The sequence below is a fragment of the Hippoglossus stenolepis genome, chromosome 18, assembly GCF_022539355.2.
Source record: "Hippoglossus stenolepis isolate QCI-W04-F060 chromosome 18, HSTE1.2, whole genome shotgun sequence".
NCBI lineage: Eukaryota > Metazoa > Chordata > Actinopteri > Pleuronectiformes > Pleuronectidae > Hippoglossus > Hippoglossus stenolepis.
Window position 1 is genome coordinate 17,867,561 of NC_061500.1, and position 26,674 is coordinate 17,894,234.

Below are 26,674 nucleotides of genomic sequence, written 5' to 3' on the forward strand. Positions count from 1 at the left end.
ACCTCCCTGTAATCTCAATTAGGAGACATAAACTTGAAGAAAAACTGTTATTATTAGCTGCACATCACTCACATCTTCAAATACGAAGCAAGATAATCTCATTCCTTTAATACCTGTGCTCTCTTTGTCCCAAATTTAAAAGCTCTGTACCTCAATGTACTGAACTAAGTAGTTTATTATCATACATTTATCAGGAACAGTTTTATAATTGATTAATTATATGTGATTTTCAAGCAAAAGTGTCAAAAAATTTCCTGCAGCCTCTCTTTCTCCCCCAATTCCTTTTGTTTTCCTGCCTCCTGCATCGCACCATATTTATAATCTCTCACTTAACTTTCATTCAGTTGTATAATATCCAAGAAGGGCATAACACAATCTGCTCTCTGTATCTGGATTTGCTTCTGTCAAAAATATATTCAGATTAATGCAGAGGGTTAAGTTCCAGGTGAATGTAAAATCATTCTGCAATGTCATTGATCAATAATTAATAATAAACTCTGTGGAATTACGTAAAATGAAAAAGGAAGCTATTAACAAGACAACACTTCAACTGCTCAGTTTCCCATTCACTGTGAGGTGGTTCATCCTGCACAGCCAAACAAATATGGTGAAAACTGCTGACAAGAATTTGATGATGAAGCACGATGAATTTTAAAATATTAAACGTATAGTATATAGAGTATGTATACCGTTGGCTACCTCTGATTATTATGATCTGAATCTTAGCTGATATCATAGAGGTAAGGGACACCTTCTTTCAGGGATTTCTAGGGCTGCAACTGGCAATTATGATTACATTTTAATTTGAAAGTTAATTTTTCAATTACATTATTTTGGCTATAGGAAACATGGTAATTGTAAATTTCCATGTCAAAAAAAGTCGTCAAAGTCTGATCAACAGTGCATAATCAAATGATACTGTTTTTTTAATCACATGAGACAATTCAGATTGGACCCTATGAGCATTATGTATTCATATTTGTTCATGAGCCTATACTGGTATTAAAGTGAAGTGTGGGTGTTTCAGCAGATCAACCTTGAGATATCTTTGTCGACATCATCCTATGTGAACTTGTTAAACACATAAGAGGAGTCGCTTTGGCTCAGTGAGAAGAGAACACGTGATCAGTAGAGTGGCGTGAAAGATGCTGGTTTCTTACCCCATACTTGCACTGGCGGGAGGAAGTCCCGTACTGGAAGCGACACTGCTCGTCTGCATCGTACACCTGCCCCGGGGCCACTGTTGGGTACAGGAAGTCTCGTTTCAGAGGTTCATTGTCCAGACACGTCCCCCGACCTGAGCTGTCAAAAAAACAAACCTATAATAGGATTGTTTCTTACACAAAGGAACCTTTCTATACCAATAAAGTCCCCCCGCCCCTGCCTCTTCTCTATTAGACCATGGCAGGTGCTGTTTGACTCATTTAATATTACCACCAAACTACCACTGTAGGAAGCTTGTCAAAGATTGAAAATGACATGTAATTCATGTTGATATTACACATCAACACCTGCTAATCAAAGGGAGGGTTGAAGCACAAGCCGAGACATTTTACCGGAGGCGAAGGGGGAAGGCTGTCGGCCGACCCGCCTGTCTTAAAGCACAAACTCTCTCTGATTACATGGCTCTGCGCGCGTGTGTCACTGGTTGCGCTGGATCCACGGAGGAGCCAATAAAATGACAGAGCAGGGAAAGAAGGAGAAGAGTCTGGAGTGAGCTATGGGTCATATGTCCAGGGCCTAGGATAATGTTTAGTCTGTTTTGTCAGATAGAAATATGTGCACTCACAAAGAACTCTCAGAAGAAAAAAAACCACACGCCCACACACACACACACACACACACACACACACACACACACACACACACACACACACACCAGTTTTGTATTCTAGCAGAAAAAATAGTTATGTGTCTTTGGTGTGTCTGTTTATTTTGGGTTAAGATGCTGAGCATGTTTGACTCTCTGTGTTGCTGTATGGATGCTTTTCTCATCCCATCGCTGAGGGCCAACACACGGCTCACAGATTATAATTCTCTGTTATTCTTTTGACCCTGTCACCTTTTCTGTGTAGGAGACTGAAATCATACGATAAGACAAGATCCAATAAACAAACACAGATGTATTTCATTTCAAGCTCATCTCTACTTCTCCCTGAGTCAGAGGATTCACTCAAGGCAAAAATATTACTACAACTATTTACTATAACACTGTGCTATTTTCCAGCTGTGGCAGCTGCAACATGCAATGGAATTCTTCCCATCCCTCGAAAGGAAAAGTGGGCTTGGTGACAACAATAACGCAGAGCTGGGCTTTGTGATTGAGCAGACCGAGACTTGGGCCCAGATTACAAGAGAGGAGACGATTGAGGACTGAAACTAAGAGAACTTTAAACAGATGGTTCACCCAAATCCCCCAAAATATCTCCTTATCTCACTTAGCTTTAGTGATATGCAGACTAGTTCTTCGTTTATGTTTTCATCTTTGAGTTATTTGTCAAGTCATGTCTCATTTGCATTACTTGCATGTCTTGTAATTTGAGATATATTGTGATATTTGTTCAAATTGTCATTTAAAAACGTTGTATTGTGAGTAGTAGAAAAATGTATTTCAGAGTAAGTTGCAGTTTAGATTGATTGGAAGTGTGTCAAACAAAAGTAATTTAACTATTTAGTCTGATGTCATCAGCATAACATTTTATAATTTTAGATACTGTGCTCTGGAAAGTTCTGTATATATGTATCACAAACTGTATATAAAGATGGACGACGCATCTCCACTTCCACTAGAAAAGATAAGAGCGCGGCCATCTTGCCCATTTGGAGCCAGAGTCTGCACAATTGTGATCAGGGCATTGAGCCGCATTATCTAGATCCTGCCGATACACGCACTCGACCAATCATAAGTCAGTCTCAGCTGTCAATAATGACATTTTTTCCATCATCAAATAACTAATTAAAACCAGACTTAAGAAAAATTTACATTTGACATTTTTGTTTGGTCCATGTCCCATCAACTAACATTGTGGAGGTGGGATTTATGATACTGTAGCCAGCCACCAGGTGGCGAATGAGAAGCTTTGGCTTCACTTTTGGAGGGCCATCATGTTCATCTTTATATCCAGTCCATGTTACATAACATTACATTATTATTAAACAGCATTCCTAAAAGGTAATAGCAAGTTAGTTAGCTTTGTCATTTACCTACGTCACATTTACCTAGCGTTTGTAGCCTATGTGCAAATATTTAGTGACAGCTAAACTTTTTTATGTACTTTTTTAATTTAGTGATGTGTCAGTCTCTTATTAAACACTTACATCATACAAAAGCAAAGTGTTATAGCTGGAGCAACAGTCTTCTGGTAAACAGCATGCATCCTTTACCTATGGAACTTTTTTGAATATTTTTCATTGTTAAGTGATGAACTGCACTGTCTATCAAATATGTTCTCTAGGACAATATTGTCCTAAATAAATCAAGACATCTGGAACATGCTGTTTGTTTTCTTTACAGAGCAGCACATGCAAAAAATGCATTTTAAGCAAAACGTAAATGCTCCAGACTGAGAGGAGCAAACCTTTTCTCCCTTCCTTTTTTCTTTCGTTCTCTTGTCTTCCTCTCTCCATCCACTGATCTCAGTTACTGAATGGAATAATCCTATTTCTTGGCTCTTGTTCCTCGGAGGACCCTCTCATCACAGAGAGAGCCTCTGAGGCCCCCAGACTCCCTTTGCACTGAGGGCAAGCCTCACTATTTATTGGTTTGGAGAGAGACAAAATAGTCAAAGTTTAAACATAGGGGCTATTATTTGACACTGTCGCAAAGGCTTCCTGTCTGGTGGATTCAGCCAACTTCATTATGCTGAGCGGAAATATCCTTTAATATGCAGGAGCATGCGCGTCCTTCGGACTCTGACACCGGTCATTCATGTAGATATTAACCGTCCCGCTTGGATCCAACCAACGATGACACAGCAGCATGATTAAATCCGACTGACCTAATAATTATCATAAGGCACAAGTCACCCAAGTCTATTATCGACAGAGCACATGGTCTTAGTGAGTTTAATAACCCCTAAACCGCCTGCCTTTTAACGTTTATTGCAAACTGGCATGCAGACCTGAGAGAATAAACTGTGAGTGAACTGTGAGTGCATTCATTAACCATTACTAAAAAACCCAAACAAAGCAGCACATATTGCTCGAGCAAGATGGTGAATCTAGGCCAACACCACAGCCAAAGTTGTTTACTTGGCAAAGAGAAGCATGAGCGATATCCAAAACCCTGATTGAGGGAGAGAAAGGGAGGATAATTGGAGTTTACAGACAGAACCCTTTTGTAAGAAACATAAAAGCTTAAGGCAATAAAACCCGAATGAAAAGACAAAACTCAAGCAACAGGGTGATACAAACGGAGGTATAATAAACAAAGCAAAGGGAGATGCTGCTCTGAGATGCAGTGAAACAACTTTGTGTCCTTTTCCTTGGAGCACAGCCTCGGTCGTCCTCAGAGACTTGAGCCAGAAATGGACAGGAACCCGACGGAGCGGCAGAGAAGCGGCTCTTTGTGTCCCAGCTGGAAGCTGGCATATAATACTGTCATCTCTGTCACAAGTGCTGTTCACTAACCCTCCTTTAACAGCTTTCAGCCGGAAACATCATCTGACAACCGCAGCCGCTATTATCCGCTTTCTTGGAGGGCCTTGCTAACTAAACACGAATGCACAAACACACACACACACACACACACAGAGACACACCGCAGACTTGCAACACTTCCCATCAATACTTCACCACAGGGTTGTGTATTATTAGGATTTGCAAGCAGCATTCAGGTCTTAGTGATGAGCGATCAAGCTAAACTGTGGCGAGAAAGGTCCTCTACGCAAAGACTGAAAAGGAAAGATTTCTGTGTTCAGTGTTTCTGGGTCTGTGACAAAAAATTGAGATAATTGGAACCCTGCCTGGTTCTTCTTTGCAGGGGTAAGCTTAAATATATGGGCTCTATTATCAAGAGGACAATAAAAGACCAGACTAAAAGGGAATAATGTGCTCTGCATGTTTCTACCAAGGGCAAATCAGAGGAAGCCAGATACATGTAAGTCTTTATACATGAGCATCCATATTAGCACAGCAGGGTAATGGCTTTAGAGGAGTGGACTGGATGTCCCTGTTCCCAGCTCCTGAGGTAAGACTCTCTGACACTGGATTGTAACCTCTGACCTCATTTGTCAGGCAGGTAACAGTCCAGACAAAACCGTAAAACCTGTTAACATCACTGTCTCTCTCAGAATTATGATCCTTCAGATTTCAAATCAGGATCAAATAAAACCTTATTTTTGATACTATTTATGGTCAGCTTTTCATTTCTAAACTAGACTTCGATATCGATATTTCATCGATATCGTCTCTGAGTGTTTTATTGTGAAGCAGCCACAGGAACTTTGCGTTGACAGCAGCAGCTTCACAAAAAAAGATGTGGTCATATTCTGCATTTTTCAACTGCATATCAGTTTTAAATCTTGCAGGGGGTCAGACTGCGGTTGCAATTATTTTTGAATGACATCTGCATTAAAACAATGTGATTTTGTTTGGGTGCACTGTAAACGGACACATCAGCTGCTCCTCTGTTCGCAGACAAAGACGCTGCTGAAGGAGCATTTGCTGTAATATTGAACTGGGTGTCCTAACATCAACCAGGACTGAAATCTAGAGGATTACAACTTAAACCACACCTGTTATAGCATAAAAATCCGATTTAAGTAGAACTTCCTTTCAGACAGTGATGTTGCCAATGTTTTTAAGTCAGCAGCAGTGTCCTGGCATGAACCTTCAGCTGTTTCCCTCTCTATAGGATCCTGTTCAACTTCACTTGGAAGTAGTCTGCTCTTTTAAAGGCAATTGCACCAGCCACCACACACAGACCTGACAGTATGTTCAAATTTATAAGTTGATTTGAAATTAGCATCCATTTGGAGACATATTTCTGGACACCAAGTCCAGTTTTCACACTGCTTGTAGCTCTGTTTTGTTCTCCGTCAATTCCTTAGGGGAATATTTGTCTCTTTAACTGCTAAGTCCACTCTTATTTTCACTAGTAAGTTTTTAGCGCTGAACCACTGGGCTTATCAGAGCCTTTTTTCCACTTTAACAGCTGCCTGATAGAATCAACACAGATGAGAGCAGTTAGGCTGAATCAAAACAGTAAAGTTGCAAAAAATAAAACAATGAGGTAAGACACTAAAAAACTCAAACCCGAGGAATTGGATTATGTGTGTTTCTCACTACAAGTGAGAAACACATTATACACGCCAATTTCATCCATTGTTAATACAAAAATATTGATTAGATCACCTCAAATGACACCGTGACTCACTCGGAGCTGTGTCTGGCATGTTTTTCCAATTTCTGCTGAACAACTTGGTTCTGTCCGCTAGTTCCACTGAGTCAGCGTGGCTCTTTGCAGCAGTTTACAGCCATCGTGCCATTGCTGCGAGCAAGCCATTTCAGAGAGCTGCTGAGGAATCCTTGACCTCATTCTCTGATAGTTAAAGTAGAATAGCATGCTTCTCATTTGAGAGAACAATCCTGACCACTTTCTGATTGTTATTCCCAAACAATGAAGCCGTTTCCCAGCAGTGGCTGAGCCCTCTCAGGAAAAAAGTATAATGCACTTTTATAATTCACTTTTCAGCTCGGTCTGTGGAGCAATGTCCGTCTTCACTCAACAGCCACCAGCCGTCCCCAATGTGGGAGCAAAAAGAGAGTTGTTTGAGACCAGGCTGTTGGGATTCAGGGATACTGTCCTGGACAAAATGGATTACCATAATTAGTGGAGAAGAAAGAGTGAATTTAATTTGTATTAATTATTTCTTTCTTTCCTCTCTCCACTTGAAATTAGCTGTGAAAACCCAATTAATGCTGCTCATTCAGACAAGGCAGTTTCAACCCATGATGATTAAAGGTAAGAAATTTGAGTTCAAACAAACCTCTTTCTACCAAATTAGCTCAGGTTCTTCAACCAGTTCTCTTCAGGATTCTTGAAGTCATAGTGCTACCCAATGAAACAGTCCATGTTTCCAACAGTATTGTGCAGAACCAATGAAAATCAAGGATGCATTGAAATCAACATGGGTGTTGCAAAGTGTACAATGAAAGTCAACTAAACGGTAGAGGTGTTTGTAATTGTAATGCCTTCCTCAATGTCTCCGTCTCCACCCTCTCTTTCCCTCTGATGGTTCACAACATCTGGTTGGTAAAAATTTGCAAACTGGCACAGAACCGGCTCCATGTTGGTGTAAAGGCGTAGGGGTATCAGTCCTACCATCGTCACAGTATCATCACATCCTTCATATCCTAGACTCTGGAGGCCTTCGAACTCTGCACCAAAACGTTTTTTATCATTCCAGACTGGCAGGACTCATTCTACTGAAATGTCACAGTGTTACTCTCCTGTTTATTTGTGTGCTCCAATGTGTTGTCGTCTTTGACCTATCCACTAAACAGTGGGGCAGCGGTTGAGGGCAGCTGGCCAACACGTCACCACCAAGGACCACACGAGCTCTAACATCACCCGCCTTGTGGTGCAGGGATGCATGGGTGGAAAGCACCCAGTTATCATACACGGCCACAAGGAGGTCTGGCAGGAGTCTTAGTGATGACATGGATGTGAATAAGTGGGGAAGGACTTTCATATAAGGCAGGCTAGCGGGTCACCACAAGGGCCCGCCAGTGGCAGGCGGGTTGTGAAGCGAGACGGCTGCAGGCTGCACCTTTTTCTGTACTCCACACATACACACACACACACACACACACACACACACACACACACACACACACACACACACACACACACACACACACACGGAGGCAAACCCAAACACACTCAGACAGTCCCACTGGGAACAACCATCATCCACTTACTCGAGAAAGCTGGTGATGTAGTCTTTGCTGCAGGCAGACCAGGAGAAAGGGTTGGTGTTGGCTGTTATGTGAGCGGCCATCAGCTTGGCTGTCTCGTGGCCTTTGGTACCGCAGGAATTGCCAATGCCATCATGGTTCATCCCAAAACTGAAACACACAAAATAAATGGAATTAATGTCTTTGGCAGTTTACTGCTCAGTTTAGATGGAATGACATTGGAAAGTCCAGCATGCTAACTGGAGGATGTCTCCCTCACTGGCCCTGGCTGTCATGTTCGAGCTCTGTGGCACTGAAACAGCTGTGTGGAGGAGAGCCAGGGGTCAAGGGTCAAACTCTGTCTGGAGCTCGGCAGGAACGAAAAAGTTCTAATCACCACTCTGATGCCTGCTTGTCAATCACCGTCCTGCAGGTCTGAGCAGGCCGTGAGGTGGGAGTCGACACCAACTGGAGCGGGGATGGGGATGGGGTGAGGAGGGGAGGGGAGGGGGGGGTCCTTTTAGATCAGTGGCTTCACCAGAGAAAGAGAGAGAAAGACCCAAAAACCCAAACACCTCCCAACCCTGTGGTCTGTTATGAAAGCTCCTCAAGAATTTATTTCACACTGAGGGCTGAAAATAAATCATTTTAACAATTCATTAAAAAAAAAAAAGCTTATCTGTCTGGATATCATTTGAGAGAAAATCTCAAGTTTCAGCAGGATGTCAAAGCTTACTTTTCCTTGCAGTCCAGGAGCACAAATCAGGTCTAATGTATATAACAAACCCAACCACATCGCACAGTCTGAACCTGTTTTTCTAAGGCTGGCGTTTATGACATTTTACCCTACTCTGGAAATAAATCAGCCGAGTTGAAACCCCACTGCAGTGTGTTTTTTTTATACATCCTCTAGAAGCAGAGACTATTTTTACAACTGCCCCACAACAGAAGCAGACATGAGACATAATAAAGGAAATCGCCATCTTGCTGAACTCTCTCGAGAGGGATATGTAGACTAATACATCATCATTATTTTGCTTTATATTCAGGAAGAAAGAGCCAGAGGTATGTAGACACTGACATTTACATGAGGAAATATGTGGAGATACAGTTCAAGTCGTCTGCTGGGGGAAAGAAGGGGCTACATGCAGGTCTGGCGAGCCCAAGTAGTCAGCTATGTTTGTTTAAGAGCAATTATTAGAGCGCACAGTCGTGAAAGCGATAAAAGGTTTTACAAGGATCTGAAGCAAAAGAAGGAATCTCATTGGTAGTAGTGTGGACACAGGTCCAATGTGTTGGACTCCAGTCAGTATCGAGTCATGAATCTGATGAATGTGGACTCCACTTGTCAAAATCACAAAAGACTCACAATTTGAATTTGAACTTTACCAGCAGTGCCTTGTGATTTCACTTAGACTTCTGGGTTTTTTTTTTGACTTGGAATGACTTGATGTCCCACACTGTGAGGCTACACCACGTAAAAGCGGTGTCTGAGCTCATTATTAAGCAGGCATGTTAACTGAGTTCACTGTCTTCGTCTAGTGCGTTAACTTGCTAATGTTTGCTTATAAGTACCAAACAATTAGGAATGATGGGAATAGCGTTAGTTTCGTCCTGAGCGGGGACACAAATGTGAATCTCCTGGACTAAACGTCAGGAGACAACCAAAGTCATTGGGATTCATGCGAAGTTGAAGACAAAACAATTGGATTCAAGCAGGAACATCTGTGTAATCCTTTCCTGAATGTGTCGTAATATTTTTTTCTGTTCTGCTCGTTCCAAGTCGAATTCACCATTCTCGCTTAACTAAAATGCGACATTTGATAACTCACACAATCATTTGATAAAGTTGCCCTAAAAGGTTGCCTGTTCGTTCTGTTTGTGTGAAGGTGGCATCTGTAACTAGAGCAAACACCAGAACTTTGCATCACAGAGCTTCAAGGCCTGTTGTCAGAAATTGGCAGTGTCGCATATGTAGTCATGTAATCGTATTAGGGGACCAGTGACAATGATGATCTGAGCAGGGCTGACAGAAATAAGGACAAGTAGTGAATTTTATGGTCGGAGAGTAAAGACCCCGGGGCTGCTGCTGAACTGAACTGCCTGTTCCTAAACATCTGAAACTATGCCAGTAAAGAAAATACCAATCTGAAGGAAGGAAGAAAAGACAAAAGACAAAACACCAAACGTCTGGTGAACAGAATAACAATATTCAATAGGTTGAGCCGTCAACTATTTTCAGATTTAGTCAAATAATCATTGAGTTTATACAATGTCGGAAAATAGAAAAAATGGCCATGACATTTCCAAATTACCCAAGAAGACATATTCAGTTTACTGTTATACAAGACTAAGAAAACATGGAATTATTCATATTTGAGAACCAGGGAATTCAGTGAAATTTTGTGAAATCGATTAAGCTTATTTATCAAAATTGTCGCAGCTCTAACCATGTTTAAACTTCAAATTCACTGATTACAGCATTATATTTGTCCAAGTGTTTCTCCTCATAGAGAAAGCAGATTATCTGTGCATGGCCGTGCATTTTTTAAGAGAAAATGTTTAACACGTGAAATTCAGTGAATGTGAGGATGAGTGCTTCTTGCTCAAAACCCATTTGCTTTGTCCCACCTCTTCCATTTGGATCATAAAAGTAAGGTCAAATTGGATATTTTATATTGGGATCTCTTAAAAAGTCTTAAAACTCACTTGTGGCCAATCTCGTGCGCAATGGTGAAAGCGGAACTGAGGCCGATGTCTTCATTGATGCTGCAGCTCCTCTCCGGCTCACACATTCCAGCCACTGAGGCCAAGCCTGTCAACAAAACACACACACACACATGCCAGACAAACACACAAACACAGGGTGAGGACGTAGCATTCTTAGGAGGCATAGTCATAAAATTGGGATTCCACACATATGATCGACTTGTTTACAGCAGTGCTGAAAGACAATCTGCTGCTATACATTCACTTTGGGGGTGTTGGAGAGTTGAGTTAAGCATCATCGGCTAGACAGTTTTTTTTTTTTTTCATTATTTCTTGCACACTACAGAGACTGCAGTAAAATGTCTAGACAAGGGCTAGATTTGTACTTTTCAATTCACGGTAACAAGGGATCACCAAAAGGCGAGCCAAGGAAGGGAACATAAGAACCCCCTCACCAACACCGTGCCCCAACAGAAAGCTGTCAGAAAATATACATGTTTTCCTCATTTTTCAGAAGTGGGGTAAGAGAACGAGGGAGAGGGGGAGAGAGAGAAAGGGAGAGGAGAAGGTGTTTTAAAGTTAAAACCTCTTCCCAATCCAGGTGTCGCAAGTCCTTTTTCTCCTAATGCCTGACAGGTCAGATAGGGAGACAGGAGGCAATCCTTCACAGATTACATCTACAGGTGACTGGAGAGTGGATCATATGACAGCCCAAAGCAGGTGTGTGTGTGTGTGTGTGTGTGTGTGTCTGTTTGTGTGCATCTGTTCGCATGTGTGTCATAGGAGGATGTGTGTAACTGTGGGAAGGAAAGAGCATTTCAATTTTTTTGTTTCCACGTAGTAATATTTTTCATTATTTTCAGGCTGAGGACACTAGAAGACACATAAAATGTAAAAAACCTAAAAGGTCAGTGCACAGTATAGGAAACAAAAAACTCTCACTTAACTCTTAACTCTAAACATTCTAATAATTCATTTGAATTTCCATCTAATTTGAATATTAGGAACTGGTTGCATCGGGATTAACAGCCGGTCGAGCTGATCTCTAGTCTGGTGTTATTAAAGCAGGAGAGCTGGATTTCAACAAATTCAAGTTCAACAAATACTGATTTAGCCGAATCAGCACCAGGTAAAGCTCTTTGTATTTCGCATCATGCCAAAGTTAAAATCTGGTTTCCATGGCAACATTTCCACACTGTGATGTGTTTTTAGGTCATCTAGTGATGATTGGTTTGCCAGAGCTGAAGAGGAGAGCAACTATTCTCATGGAGTGGGCAACAGCAACTAGGAGTGCGGTGGAAAGACGCCGGTATTGTTAAACAAAGTTTCCTTGTTGGACATAAGAAAGGGGATGAGGGCAGACGCAGATTTCACCTTGGTGCTCCTGGACAAGTTGGCATTTGTAAAATATCTAAATCAGCAGTTGTTACATTTACTCTACCCCGAATTCTCAGTTTTCGAAACTGCAGCTTTGCACACCACTAATGAGATAACACAATTAAAATCAGACCGGTGCATGGAACATGATTGAACTTACTGTCCCCACTTTTTAATTGAAGAGGATGAGGCAGATAACAATAACAGTAGAGAAATAAAAGTTATGTTGTTTAACCAGTCCCCCATTGGTATAAGTAGGGCAGATACAATTATATAAACACCTGTCAAAACCCAAGCCAAAAAAAACAAAATGGTAAACCGCTTATAACGATGGGACTAATAGCTGTATAGTTGTATTACATTGTAATTGTATTAATGTGTTTCATACACAGGCAGCTGAAGGTCTGCTTTGTAATAAATTCAAACTCTCACTTTGTGATGCATGAACTCAGTTCTGCAACTTCCAGTCAGAGGCCAAATGAGCGCTGCGATTTCTTTGCAAAGTGTGATATGGATAAACTTGACGAACTATCCCATTTGCACTACAGTGAGCAAAGACATGAATCATGTTTGGCTGGTCAGCGTCCCTGTATAGTTTGCATGAACTCTGGCTCCCTGTTAAAGTGGCATGGCTTTTGTATCCTCTTTGCTAAGAGGCTAAACAAGAATAGACTCGCAAATCAGGAGGCCACTGAAACCATTACTGCAGGGAAAGAGGGAGCCTGGAGGTGAAGAAAGGAGGAGGAAAGGGAGGGTGGCTACTCTACGATTAGTTTAAGAATGTGTGTGTTAGAGAGTGAAGTGTGTGTGTGTGTGTGTGTGTGTGTGTGTGTGTGTGTGTGTGTGTGTGTGTGTGTGTGTGTGTGTGTGTGTGTGTGTGTGTGTGTGTGTGTGTGTGTGTGTGTGTGACTATGTGCACGCGCAAAGCATTGGGTGAGCGCAGACACACACATTGCAAGGGTCTTTTTTTCTTAACTGGACTGTGCATTATCTCCAGCCCCGTGATTACTCGCCGACCTTAAAGGCCAGCGATCTGACCTGGGAGCATGATCCCCGAGAGGAGAGGGAGGAGAGGAGGGGAGGAGAGGAGGGGTGGGGTCAGGGTGGTGGTGGTGAGACTACGAGGAAGCCAAGCAGATGCCAGGGCAATTAAAGCGACCGGGGAATGTGACGAATGCGGTCAATCTGTCAAACCACCCCTGAAGTCACAATATTACCTTCAAGATATACTGTGGTGCCTGCAGGGCCTTTACAAAGATAAGATGTGGAGAGTGGAAGGCCTGGGTGGGTGGGAGGTTTGAGATGGGGTGGCGTGGGGGAGTTGAAGAAGAGAGGGAGAGAGATGTGTGTGTGTGTGTGTGTGTGTGTGTGTGTGTGTGTGTGTGTGTGTGTGTGTGTGTGTGTGTGTGTGTGTGTGTGTGCCATTGCCTGCTGTCCTTTTTCCACCCCCATAACCTCCACAACCAGCATATCACCAACTCTACCTCCCTCCTGCATACTCTCACACTCCCTATAATTGTCCTTTTCCCCTTCCATTTTCCTTTCAACTCCTCCTCTTCTTCTTTCCCTTCTCCTCCTTCTGTCACTACTCTCCTCTTTAGCCACCTGCCACCCCCCCACTCCACCCTAAGTCTCATGCCTGGCCTGTCCAACACATACCTTTCTCTTTCTCTTCCTCAGCCCCAGTGGAAGTGTAAACACCTCAGACCAACTGAGGCTGGAGGCAGAGGAAAGAGAGAGAGACAGACAGGTTTTATAAATTGGAGGCCATGCAAGGAGGTGACCACGGCTGTCCGGGATCAGCACTCCTGGCCTCAACCAACAGAGGAGAGCCACCGAGGAGCTATAATAACCCAAGTGAAAACATCCCTCTGGTTCTGTCTGGTGTTCTCCTAAAGGGAGACTGCAAAGGCTGCCGAATAAGGTTTGTCTGAGGACACGCTGAAGGTGAAAATGAAAACCCCTCCAGAGGGGGAAAAGAAAAAGAATGAGCTCCTACACCAGAGAATCATATAGTATAAGATTACCTATTTGGCAGGAAAACACATGTTAAAACAGTGTATAGAAACGTTGCTCTTCAGTCCACTCACCTAAGGTTCCGCAGGGTTTGTTCTTGTAGGTGCAGATGTCATATCTGAAAAAAAAGGGAAAGAACAGAAACAATTTCATTAACTCTACATTTTTTATGTGTACAGTATTTTCTTCCACTGGCACTTTGCCGCTCATTCTTTCCATGTTTAATCACAGTCTGACCAGATATAATCTCAACCTTTAGCATAACAATAGCATGTAATGAAAGCTGTGAAAACACCTGGTTCGCTCCTTCCATCTATAGCATGAGCCTTTGGCAAAATGTCACAGGGCTAACACAGCAAATGTCAACGAGAATAAAGTGAAAAGCTTCGGTCATGCCGTGTCCCAACTGCTAACTCCCGTAACTCACACACAGGTAATCCAATAGAGCCGAGGGGGAAAACAAGGCCTGAACACAGTGGGCCACATCATACATTTAAAATGAAAGATCCAATCATTCCTAAAGCTTTTAATCTATTAAAAACAAGGGCACAGCAGATTTAATTTCATTCTCCCTCCTCGCGCTCCTGCTTGCCATAAACTCCTCTTCCTTCCTTCCTTGCTTTCCCTCGGTGTCGCTCCCTCCTTCACATCGGATCAGCGAGGTACAACCATGACCTCGTTCAGGACATCTATTTGTTTTGATGTATTTCCATAGTTTCCCCTTGTGATGGGACACATTCCAAATAAGGCAGAATGGTAACACAAACTATCAAAGAAGCAATAGGGGTAGAGCGGGTCGTCCACTAACCAGAAGTTCAGTGGTTCATTCCCCCGGCTCCCCCATCCCATGTGCTGGTGTGTCCTTGGACAAGAAACTAAACCCCCAATTGCCCCTGTTGTCTGTGCCGGCAGTGTGTGAATAACATGTGATGGAGAAAGTGCTGCATTTAGATGCCCTGTTGAATGGATGAATGGCAAAACTGTGATCTAAAGCTCTTTAAGTGGTCATCAAGACCGGAAAAGTGCTACAATAATACAGACAATCTGCCATTTACTGCTGAGTGTTGAGGAAGATTAAGTTTAGTGTGTCCTGCTGGTCCGTCTCTACAGGGGAGCGGCACTGATGGAGCAGTAGTAGACGTAGAATATAGTGATACTAAATGCAGGAAAAATGTCCACCTCTGTGAATCTAACTAGACCATGAAGGCCTCAGTAAGTAATGATTAGCATGTGTGTAATGAGGACCTGTGGATACATAATTAGAATACACTTCACTAGAAGTATGCAAATAGTGATCCACAGTTCATCCACATAAAGCAAATATATTTTCTCCTGGCAACAGCTTTCCCTTCATATTTTACATCAGTGCTTTTACTTTATTCTTCACAAATCTATCCATACACTCTACCAGTAGATAGCAAGTGAAACATTGCTATCTATCCAACACAAAAGATACATGCTCTTACATGTGTCGCACGTTCCCAAATTAGTATTCACAATAGTATAATCTTATGCCTTGAATCGGAGGCTGCAAACAATTATTTTCATTATCAATTATTCCAGTGAATATTTATAAAGTCATAAAGTGCTTTTTCTTTAAACCCAATGTGGCATGTCTTGTTTTTGTCTCACCGAAAAGTGACATGTTTTCGAATGACAAATAAAATGAATCTTTAACTAAGTTTATATTTAATCCAGTGTTGAATAAAGAAATTCTGTCACAGTTTCAGCTCATTACTAAAAGTCCTCTGAGGTGAACGCTGCAAGCATCCGCCATCTTTAAATCTAAACCTTTGTAAACGCATTCCTAGAAGGAATGTCAGACTGCTCCTCCAGACATGGTGGTTAATAGAAGCTTCCTGGTGTCGACCATCGGCTATTTATACTATCTCCAGTGTTAGCATCACTGAGCCCAGCTGGGGCCTCCTCCCCACAGCTTATTATCTCATTATCTCTCGCCTACGCTTTGCCTTGGTTTCACGGTTCACCAATGCTATATTTACTGAAAGGTTACCGATGTCCCACCATATTGGAACTGACCCAAAGCACTGAGGTGAATCAGGGGTGTGGCTACCCATCAGCATAGAAAGTAACTGCAGTGTTGATGTGCGCCATCTACAGGCAAAAAAGATTATACAAATTTAAAGTCTATGCCACCTGCAGGCAATGGGGAAAATTGCAGTTTGGGAAATTTCAAACTGAAATTTTTGACTTGATGATTGCACTAGATTAAGGGTTATGAGCTATTACAAAACAGGTCATCACTTAAGTTATAAGGCGTCATTGTCTGGTCCACAAATATCTACATAAAATTTCAAAAATATCTACAGAACATGTTAGCTCATTTGTTTTTGGCCTTGGCTTTTATCCTTATAGCACCTAGCATAACGTTTTAGCCAGTTGAGCTTCGGACAATTTAATCCTTTCAATATCTTTGGCTGTGAAGCACAAATCTTGTATTTTTCAGCCTCACTACTCACATCACATAAGTTGCTTCTTCTATTAACAATCAAGCTCTGACAAACCAATTTTCCAGAGTTGTCGGAGAACAAAACGGAGTTGAAAGCTACAGAGTTAATCCTAAACTTAAATTTGTTAGGTACCCATTGAGATGATATTATTGGTCTGTCTCTGCTAAGTGTAGAAATCGGCTATTATTGCTAGCACCTTAGCTACAACAAGGTTTTAAGGTGCTGTAAGTGGCGAATATTGACATGTGTACATCTGTAATGCTAAACTGTTGCTGCTGCTGTTACTTTCTTCTCGTTATGGGTGGTGCAGGTTGGCATGTGTAGACCTGGTCCGACAATTACCAAATTACCCTTTGTGGAGAATATGGCTGCTAAATATGGATGAGTAAGCTACAAAACAGTTCCAAGAGGTGTTTGGCATCTTTAAGCGATGAGAATAGGACCATGTTATATCATGTCCTACAGAAGAACTAGAAACAATTACAGCCCCTGAGATAAATCCCATGACTGTTGTCTGTAGACACCACTAAGCTACTAAGTCTTTACTGCTGGTTCTTACGGAACGACGCTAAAACCAATAATAAAAACGTGAGCCAAAGCAGCTGGAGAAAATCAACTGACAGACAACAAGCATGAGCACACTAATGATAGAAAGGCTGTTTTGTGCGAAGCCTACGGAGTCAAACATCTTGGCTTTAGCCCATGTCAATCACAGAACGCCATCCTCTCTTTAAACAAAACCAGTGGGGGGAATGTACTCTTCAGTTGCTAGGTTATGTAGCCAAAACAGTTCTGGCAACAATGAAGCCTATTCCAGGTAATGACAGAGTTTTGCTGTTTTATGGTAACACCCTTAACATAAATTGCAGCGTGACAGGTAGAGCGAGTCTGAAACAGCACATTTTATTTTCAGAACTGAGGTGTTTATTCCCATCGGCTTTAACGGTTACAGGTTGAGAGGGTGTGCACAAGAACTGGACTTTTGGAGGTTTGACTGCCGTACCTGCTGGCCACCTCTATTAGCAAACACACACATGACTACACTCTGAAGCTGAACCGTGACTGCACAGCTTTTATGAGCCAACAGTACAGAAAACAACCTGCAACCTATTTGCTCAAAATTAGGAAATTAGCGCTACTTCCAATGAAAGTAGCAGCCGAAAGAACAACTCAGCAGCATCATTATACCGGCATGTGAGGAAAATGTAGTCCATATCCCGTAGATGAGAGTCTACACTTACCGGGTGATTAGGACAGCGTTGTCATGATGAGCCATCCCATTTTCAGGAATACTGTTGCCGTCGCCGTGATGAGACAAGATGGACTTCTGCCACTTACAGAAACTGTCCAGAGACTTGTCAGCATGGTGGTTAATCTCCAGGTTAGGCTGCAAATTCAACACAAGCAGCACATGCAACCGTGTTACAATAACTACAATAATATCAAACCTTTACAGTCTCTTCCAGTGCATTACAATATCACATCATAGGATAATGTCATGTCTTACTACGTCAAAACACATTGTGTCATGTCTCATGGGGTGTTGTGTTATGTCCTTTAAACTGTATTGTGTTGTGTTGTGTTGTCACATTTCATTATGTGATTTCCTTTTGTGCGTGTTGTATTGAGTCATATAGAATTGTGTCATATTGTATTCAGTGTGTGAAAGAAAGCAATGAATGGTGTTGTGTCATATAATTTACTGACGTTATTCTGTTGCATCGTGTGCCATGCCATGTCTTATCGTGTCTTATCATATTGTATCATACTATGTCATATTCGATTGTATTGTATCTTGACATAGCGTGTAGAGTCGGGCTGTATCATTTTGGATATTATTTAACTGTGTCATGTTGTCATGTTGAATCGTATCATGTCAGGAGCAGATCCAGGGGTGGGGCCAGGGGGGCAATGACCTGAAATCTGATTGACCCCCTGAGGTGCCCCTGTCCTGTCAGTTGTTTGTTTTTACTAGTCACTTACTAACAATAATAACAATTAATATGACAATTTGTATATCCCTTATAGTAAGGTTATCTTGTGTGCGTTGTATTGCATTGCATTGCATTGTGCTCATCACGTTGTGCTACATGATGTCATATCATGTAGTGTCAGGTTGTATAATTTTGTGTCGTGTTATAACATGTTTTATCCTATTCTGTTGTATCATGTCATATCATTTCATATTGTTTCCTATAATAATTCATATCACTCTAAAGTACTAAATACCCCAAAACTTGAAAAGATATTTTTCATGGAGAACACTTGTGGACTGATTGACAGCAGTTGTGATACAGCATTTCTAGGCAAACATTTATCAAAGCATATGGCATGGTGGTGTCACATAGCTGAGCGACCCTAGTTCAGTTTTCAATCACAGGCAGGGACCTTTATTCCATGTCACATCCGTCTCTCTCTCCTCATTCTCTGTCCGTCACAATCGTCTACTGTCCAATAAAGGTAACATCGAAGACAAAGTGACACTGAACTATCATGTGTTGACAACGCTGACAACACTTGAACCACTCCAGCCGCCTGAGGGGAACGGTTGTGTGTGTGTGTAATTCTGGATGAATTATTTGAAGGAGGACTGAACTGGGATCAGAGGGAGGTTGGAGAACAAGTTTTTGGCACAGTATAAACTTTTTTGTGTTTGATTTACGCCTATATTCAGTACTGGTAGAGGTAAAACCTTTTATAGCAGGAGAGAAGATACTCTATTTTAAGATTAGCTGAAATTTTATAAAAAGCAGAAGTGGAAAGTAGGAAAAGAACTGGGGACGTTGTAGTGGAGTCTGCAAAATGAATCTCCTTATGTACTAGTTTTAATTATATGAATCCATTACAAGATGAAGATGTGCTGAATTCAGCTTGCAGCCAATCAGTGATTCACTTCCACCATAATATGTTTTGAGGCTGTATTTTCTATTGAGCTCATCCCAAACCAGGACTGACAGACGAGCCGTCCTTGTGGATCAAAGTGCGGCTCCGCTTAACATGAAAACTGGATTTTTGGACCTGATGCTACATAAGGAGCCTCTACGACCCCCTTCTGAATAAAACAGATGCTAGGACACTGTTTCTCCCATCACACATACATACACATGTACAGTGCATGTCAAAAATCCTCAGTCAATGCTCCCTGAGGGAAGATGCTTAAGCACATCTTTTATCTTAAGCGGTGGCCATATGGTGAATAGTCTCTCCTCTCTCCCCTTCAGCCACAGCAATCACATAAAATACTGCAGCTCAGTCACGCCAGACGTATCAGTTATATACTCATTACACGTGAGGTTACAGACGCTATAAAAAAAAGGCTTGCGGTAATAACTGTGGTAATACTGCATGGACAGCTCAAAGTTAGGCAAATTAATAAATGAAACTGTGACACAGAGAAGGGTTCAGGAGGAAAAGGTGATTTTTTTTTTCTTACCTGATCTTCAGTCAGAACAATCAGCCGGGTCACAATGATGTTCACAACATTTCCTAGACTGGCATCACGGTAAAGTTTGGCAACCTGACCTCCAGAAAAGAAGAAAAGACACAAAGTCAGACAAATTGTGTCCATATGTCACAACATCCAATCTGCCTTCATGAAGTACTTTCCGTGGCCACACTAGTACAGTAATCAGCAAATATTTTGATAATTGAATAATTGTTTGAGCCATTATTAAGCAAAACTGCATAATATTTGCTGGTTCTATCCTCTCCAATGTGAGAATTTGTTGTGCATGTTGTTACACTGAATGTTCGTCAGACAAAACAAGACATTTGAAGCCCTCACACTGGGCTGTTTGGTGACATTTTCCAAACAATCAAACAATTAATCAGATAATCTAAAATTAACAGATAAATAAGACAGGACAACATGACCAAAAAGTAGGATCAAACTTACAATATTCATTACAGACAAGATGTAGTGCTCAATGTCTTTGCGTCCATGGTAACCGACCATCATTTTATCAGCGACCACTAGCGTCTCCACAAAGCGCTCGGTGCTGACAGAGCGTCTCTGTCTGCGAGTGCTGTTCGAGCGCTCGCTGTCGGTTTGGGGAACAGGGGACGAGTGGACAGGGGAAGTTGCGTTATGCTGGCAAGGTGCACTGCTTTCAATGAGGTCTGTGGACGACAGGGAGACAACGACAGGTTATTGTAAATAATGAAACAACAATTTACACCAAAATCATGATGCATCATCTTTGTGAGAGAGCTAGGTTGTGTGTGGTTGATGCACATAGGGAATCTGCCCCTTTGAACCTTGCGGCTAAAGCCTTTTGCTTTATGACCCAGATGCTCTGGGAAAAAGCTATAGGGTGGTACATGTTAGGGCATGTTAGCTTCCTGGCGATGACAGCCTTTGCTGTTTCTTATAAGACCTTGGCCCAAATACCTAAATATCCACCTGGTTCTTTTTCCAATTCGTCATATCTCAGCAGTCAGAGTATTTGGGGGCACTGGGTTGTCTATATTTCAAAATCTGAACATGATTATTGGCTCTATAAATAGGATTTGTGCTTCAGTAAAAGTCAGAGCCAAGTACTCTTTATGCAGTGAAGGGCTTTTTTATGAAAGCTGGAGGGAGACTTTCTCTAACAGGTTGAAAGGTGTCCAGGCCAGCAGCAACTATAGCACACAAGAGGCCCGGTCATGTCTACCAGAACCTGGGCCTAGAACCAAACCAGCACTTCCTCTAACCTGCTATGTATAGTTCTTCCTTTACGTCAGTTCCACCCACACAGAGTCCAACCCAGATGGAGGTTCACCAACCTGAAATGCCACAGCTGAACTCCTGGCTATGCTCTTGCGGTGAGGGAATGGCAGACATTTTATAAATAACATGTTGCTGTGCTTCTTCCAGGTTCCATTCGCTGGAGGTGGTGGAGGATATGTTCTTTAATGGCTCTATTAAATACTGTTCTTCCTCTGTTGTTATAACACCATGCTTGGAAAGAAAACCAATGAAAGAAACAGGTTACAAACACAAGCAAACATCAGCACTGAAGTGAATGCATATATCTAAACAATGCAGGGGGGAAAAAAACTTACATGTTTAGTAGTTGTTATTTTGTACTTTCTATTAAAAGGAAACCAACAATTTTACACATGAAGTTCAGTTGTGTGTGTTCAGACAGACTGCGAAGCAAACTTTAGATTCGATGTGATGCATACAAACAGCAAAGTGAAAGCTAAAGTTACGAGTTCTGTTCCAAAAATCAAATTTTATAGCTACGCTAATAACTAAAATATAACTAGGGCTTAATGCTGTAAAGGTAAGACTGCATACATACAACTATGAGAGTTGAAAAGATGAGTTCATAAGAGTGTTGTCGAGTTGTATGAATAAAAATGACTATGATGAAATCATTAAATCTGCTGTAGTGAAGATTTATCTGAAAATTAAATCCCAACAACTCACATTTGACGCTGAGCTCAGCAGATAGCTCACAGGCTACTGATAGCTAGCTACTGCTAGCAGGCTATTGTTGGCTAGTAGCTAGTGAGGTGAAAACAGCCTTTGCCTTCAGACCCTCAAGAGTTGTAAAAAAGTTCCTCTGGATAAATATAAATTATACATTTAAATATACTATTATACATTTCCGTAACTCTGACAACTTAAGCTGAGATAACCCTGATGACATCATCACAATAAACCATCAGAATAATCTTGGGTCCGGAGATGTCATCTCTTTACAGCAATCTGACACTAAAAGTTGTGGCCATGATGTTTGACATATGTGTACGTACATGACAAATGCTATTAAGTTGCATTTTGTGAAATGTAGGATACATCATTGTTTAAGTAAGACTGATAGTTGGGGATGAACATCTCTTTTGCCATTCCTTGTGTATTGTGTCTGCTGCATGACTCAAAGTGTTATATAGCTGGAGTACCCCTTCGAATAATAAGTTTGTACACAACAATAGTTTGATTTTGTAAAACCCACAATGACAGCAATAAACCCCACATCACACTAGCAAACAGAAACATATTAGAGTTTTTAATAGTGAGTGATGTCAAGATCCCAAACTGTGCAGATCGCTGATTACATTAAAGTGCAGACACATTTTTGTCCATTTTTGGTGCTCTTAGAAAAAAGGGCAAACACTAATTCAATTTATGATACTCGGTGTGGGTCTTGCCAACACATTTGGCTTCACGTTTTCTCCACATGATTACATTTGACAATAAGAAGCAGGGCCCTTTTTTTCCTTCTTTAGAGTTATCCTGAAGCAGGGAGGGATAGCGGCTATTAAAATTTCTTCCAATTCCTTGATTAGCAAAGAGAAGCTGGAAAGTCACACAGTCTGAGGATAAAAGCCCGAGGACTAAACGCTAAGACAGGATAATTAGACGCCTTGTTAGTGGTGTTCAGTTTAGTTTTTGAAAAGACGCTTCGAAATGAGGTAATATGCATGGGTTAGACACGTTATTTTACAGATCACAAAAAGGATCAACTGAAGAAATGTGAGCTGAACTACTGAGGCTTTTAAAATTAGAGCCTCAAGAGTGATATTCAATGGAGAGATTGGAGAGAAAAGCCCTGATGCAGAACACTCACGGATAAGCGTGATGATGTGATTTCTCTACATGAGCATCACCTTGCTCTGAGCTGCCTGCAGACTCGGTGTGCCAAGTGGAAAGAGGCCAAGATCGTGTTAAGCAAACTACAATTGGTCTAATCCTTTGGCCGTGCCTCTGAAAGATTGGCTGACATGAGAGCAGCACAAGCTAGGTATATATTCTGACATTAGTATTAGTAGGGGTTTGTTTGAGGTAAGTAGCCTGAACTCTTTGTGGCACCAGGGGCTGTTGGAGAGTGTGAGCTGATCACATTTAATAATAATTCCAACACCACATTGTACTCACCAGGCCCTTGCAGTTGCTGAGTGCCACTCTGGTCGTACTGTGCTGATTTTGCAAGAATCCCACATAGTGACAGTTATCTACCATGTTATGACGCCACTCCAGCCCTTCTTTGCCCCAATACTCCACTGTAAAATGTTTCGACACCAGGTGGGGGTTGAGTGTCAGGTTTAAGTGAAAGTGCTTTCCGTAGGCCGACAGTCTGTAGAACAGCCGGGACTCTGGAGGGTCCGGGTCCAACGCCGGCACTGGCCCCATTATGGGATCCACGGCCCCCCGTCTCCGTCGGCCCGGCCGGTGGTGCTTCACAGTGTAGCTCAGGAACTCTCCATTTTCATCCACCCGCACCGGGACAGTCAGCTGGAAGTGCTGCAGGTTGGACAGGAACTCCTCTTTTACAGGAGAAAAGGAAAAGAAAGAATAGAGACGAGAAGATGTTGTGATAATGAACATACAGATACAATAAAATCGTCCCATCCACCTGTCTGCATCATACCTTGAGAGTTGTGCGAAAGTCTGTTGACGCTTTGAAATTCAGAAGCAGCCATCACCACCAGGCTCAGTGTCCAAGTCAGCGTCTTCCACAAAATTTCCATAATTCAGGGAAAGATGTGACATGGGGTGGGGGTAGAGGGTGCTACAAACGGGTTAAAAGCACACGGTCGGTCCGATGCCACACCATAACAAGTCCATGGTTTATCTCCTTCACTTAAAAGTTCTCGTTGTGCTCGAGGGCTCATCCGAGTCTCAGATTTCTCCTGAAGGCGAGCACTTCCACATCCCACTGGCCTCTGGATTCATGTCAGCAGCTCGTAGAAAACACCGTAATCCATCAGACACAGTGACTCTCAGGTGTAGCACCAAACAGGAAGCTCTATATTGGGAACTTGTCTTGACCAATCCATCTGCATTCCTGTGAAGAAAATCAATCAGAGGTTAAATGATCTTCTCTCTCTCTCTCGGAATCATCGCTCACCCATTTTCAGATTGTTGTCTGTTGTGGAGCTGAGACCAGCAGTTGATTTGTCGATTTGTCGATCAACAGAAAATTCACTGGAACCTATCAAAATATTGTATTGATCTATATTGTCCAGCAAAATGACAACAATTCACTGGTTTCAGCTTTTCAAAATTCAGGCTTTGCTGCTTTCTCTGTGTGTGAAACATGTAAAACATTATTGTAAATGTAATACTGGTTTTTGATGATGATCTAATTGGCATTTCCCACTCTTTTCTTAACTTTTATGGACCAAATGTTTAATCAATTAATCAACACATAATTGGCAGATGACTCAGTAATGAAAATTAGGCATATATCTAATATTTATCTTCATTATCGATTAACCCAGGAATCATTTTGTCAAAAACAAAATCCACAAAATCCTGAAAAAAGCATGCCAATTAGCCCAAAATGACATCTTGTAAGTGTTTTTTTAATCTGACCAAGACCCAGAAACCCAAATATGTTTCATTTACAATGTAACAAACCAAAAAGTATGGTAAAATGTATTTTCTGTTGGTCAACTGGTTGATTAATCAACTGATCATTGCAGCTTTAAGGAAACAGTCACAGCTGTAGTCTGTTGTCAATGAATGAAAATCTCTCACAAAGTTCATCATCATTGAGTTGCAGTTCCTCAGTCAACACCTCTTTTAAATCCAACATGAAATGTGTCACTTCAAGAACAAACGACCAGATTCTGGGGACTTTTCTGCAAAGCGACTCTTCCCTATCAATTCAAACATCGATCACTAGGAGATGACAGGTTCATGGCCAGAGACCTGTATGTGATAAAAAAGCAAGTTTCACTGAAGCGAAACAACCACACCATAGGAGAAGCATAAATCTGACCAGTCGACACGATCCTAATCTGTGCAGGTTGTGGTTTTACTCACTGACGCGTCTCACGGCAGCATGCGCCAACGGCACCAGTATAAACAGACGTCAGCGGTTCCGGGCGATAGAGGGATGGTGGCCGGCGAAAAGTGGACGGATGACAGCCAGACAGCCTTTTTGGAAAGCAGCAGTCTTTGTTGAGACCTACATGTTGAGCTGTGCGCGGAGCTGCGGCGCTCCAGACACACCAGACAGACAGCGCTACCTACTTGGCCACTCTGACCCAGACAGTTGGCCGCTGGCCCGTGTGCATTGCACCGGTGCCTCCTCGAACACAACCTCCGAGAAGCGCCTGCGGATCACAAACCGACCGCGGGGTTGTCGCAGAAAGGCGTGAACCTCCCTTTGTCGGGAAGTTTGGGGTTTCTAGTTGGTAAAGTTTGAGCAGCCCAGACGCGGACTGACTTGCAGACCTGCAACGGTGCAAAACTGACACCCTGCAGCTGGAGAGACCGTGCGTAAATGTCTCCAAAAGTACACCAACACTGACACTGCATGCAAAGGAACTCTATGAGCGGGTCAACTGGTTGGCAAACAATGTCCGCTTCCCTGAGAGGATTTAAACGCTCACACGAATCTGCCTGCCGACTAGAACGAAAAGTGCCCGGAAAGAGACCGTCCTACTCTGAACAGACGGGGAGCGTAATGGGAGAAATGTTACCATGCTCATCTTCATAGTGTCAGCTCCGGTCCAACTGTGCAGGGGGAGAGCTCAGGACACAAAGACTGGGACGTTTCCGCAAACAGACAGACCTCCTCAGCTCCTCTCATCTCCTCCTGGACTCTGCCATCCTCTGTGATTCTCCCTCTCAGTCCAGCAGCAGCAGCAGCAGCAGCAGCAGCAGTATCTCTCACCACACACTGTCCCACACACACACACACACACACACACACAGAGACACACACAAAGTCAGCCTTTCAAAGTGTTGGATCTCCTCCAGGGTCTATTTCCAGCCCATCAGTCGTCTATATAATCTAGACTTTGTGTTCTTGCTGCTGCTGGTGGTTGTTGTGCTGCTGCTGTTGGCACAGATTGGCTTAAAAAGTTAGTTGAGGTTGCGGAGGGTGTTGTGCCACAGTCTCTCAGCGCGCAGCAGCGGACCTGCCTCGGGGAGACGTGCATGCAAACACCAGCACAAGTTGGCTCGGAGCTGCTCCTCCTCACTACATCTGCACAGACCGGGTGTCCCAGTCCAGGACGGCTTCAAATTGGCAGCTTTTTTTTCTTTTTTTTTTTGCGGCTGGGCTGGGGGGGGGGGGGGGGGGGGGGGGTTGACGTCAGTGCAGATGTGCCTCTCTCCCATCAGCTGTGCGCATGTCTATCTGTGCTGCCCTGAAATAACACTTCAACCTCAGCGCTGGAAGAAAATAACCCTACACGAGGAGAGGGGGGTTTAACATTCAGATCATTAAGGCTACCTGATTACTTGAGTTAAAGTG

The 26,674-nt window shown here is 42.4% G+C and overlaps 1 protein-coding gene across 1 annotated transcript in view; it reads right to left on the reverse strand.

Annotated features, from left to right (window-relative positions):
* adamts6 (ADAM metallopeptidase with thrombospondin type 1 motif, 6) overlaps nucleotides 1-26,412 on the reverse strand; it is a 63,624-nt gene extending 37,212 nt beyond the window's left edge. Inside the window, exons 1-11 of the mRNA XM_035141406.2 lie at nucleotides 25,896-26,412; nucleotides 23,834-24,250; nucleotides 23,341-23,729; nucleotides 21,240-21,414; nucleotides 20,368-20,591; nucleotides 19,906-19,989; nucleotides 17,714-17,859; nucleotides 14,076-14,119; nucleotides 10,609-10,714; nucleotides 7,924-8,070; nucleotides 1,161-1,302 (exon numbers count right to left, since the gene is read on the reverse strand). Of these exons, the coding sequence (XP_034997297.1) occupies nucleotides 1,161-1,302; nucleotides 7,924-8,070; nucleotides 10,609-10,714; nucleotides 14,076-14,119; nucleotides 17,714-17,859; nucleotides 19,906-19,989; nucleotides 20,368-20,591; nucleotides 21,240-21,414; nucleotides 23,341-23,729; nucleotides 23,834-23,933 (1,557 nt within the window). The 5' untranslated portion in view covers nucleotides 23,934-24,250; nucleotides 25,896-26,412. The remainder of the gene's footprint in view (nucleotides 1-1,160; nucleotides 1,303-7,923; nucleotides 8,071-10,608; nucleotides 10,715-14,075; nucleotides 14,120-17,713; nucleotides 17,860-19,905; nucleotides 19,990-20,367; nucleotides 20,592-21,239; nucleotides 21,415-23,340; nucleotides 23,730-23,833; nucleotides 24,251-25,895) is intronic.
* Between the last annotated feature and the right edge of the window lie 262 nt (nucleotides 26,413-26,674).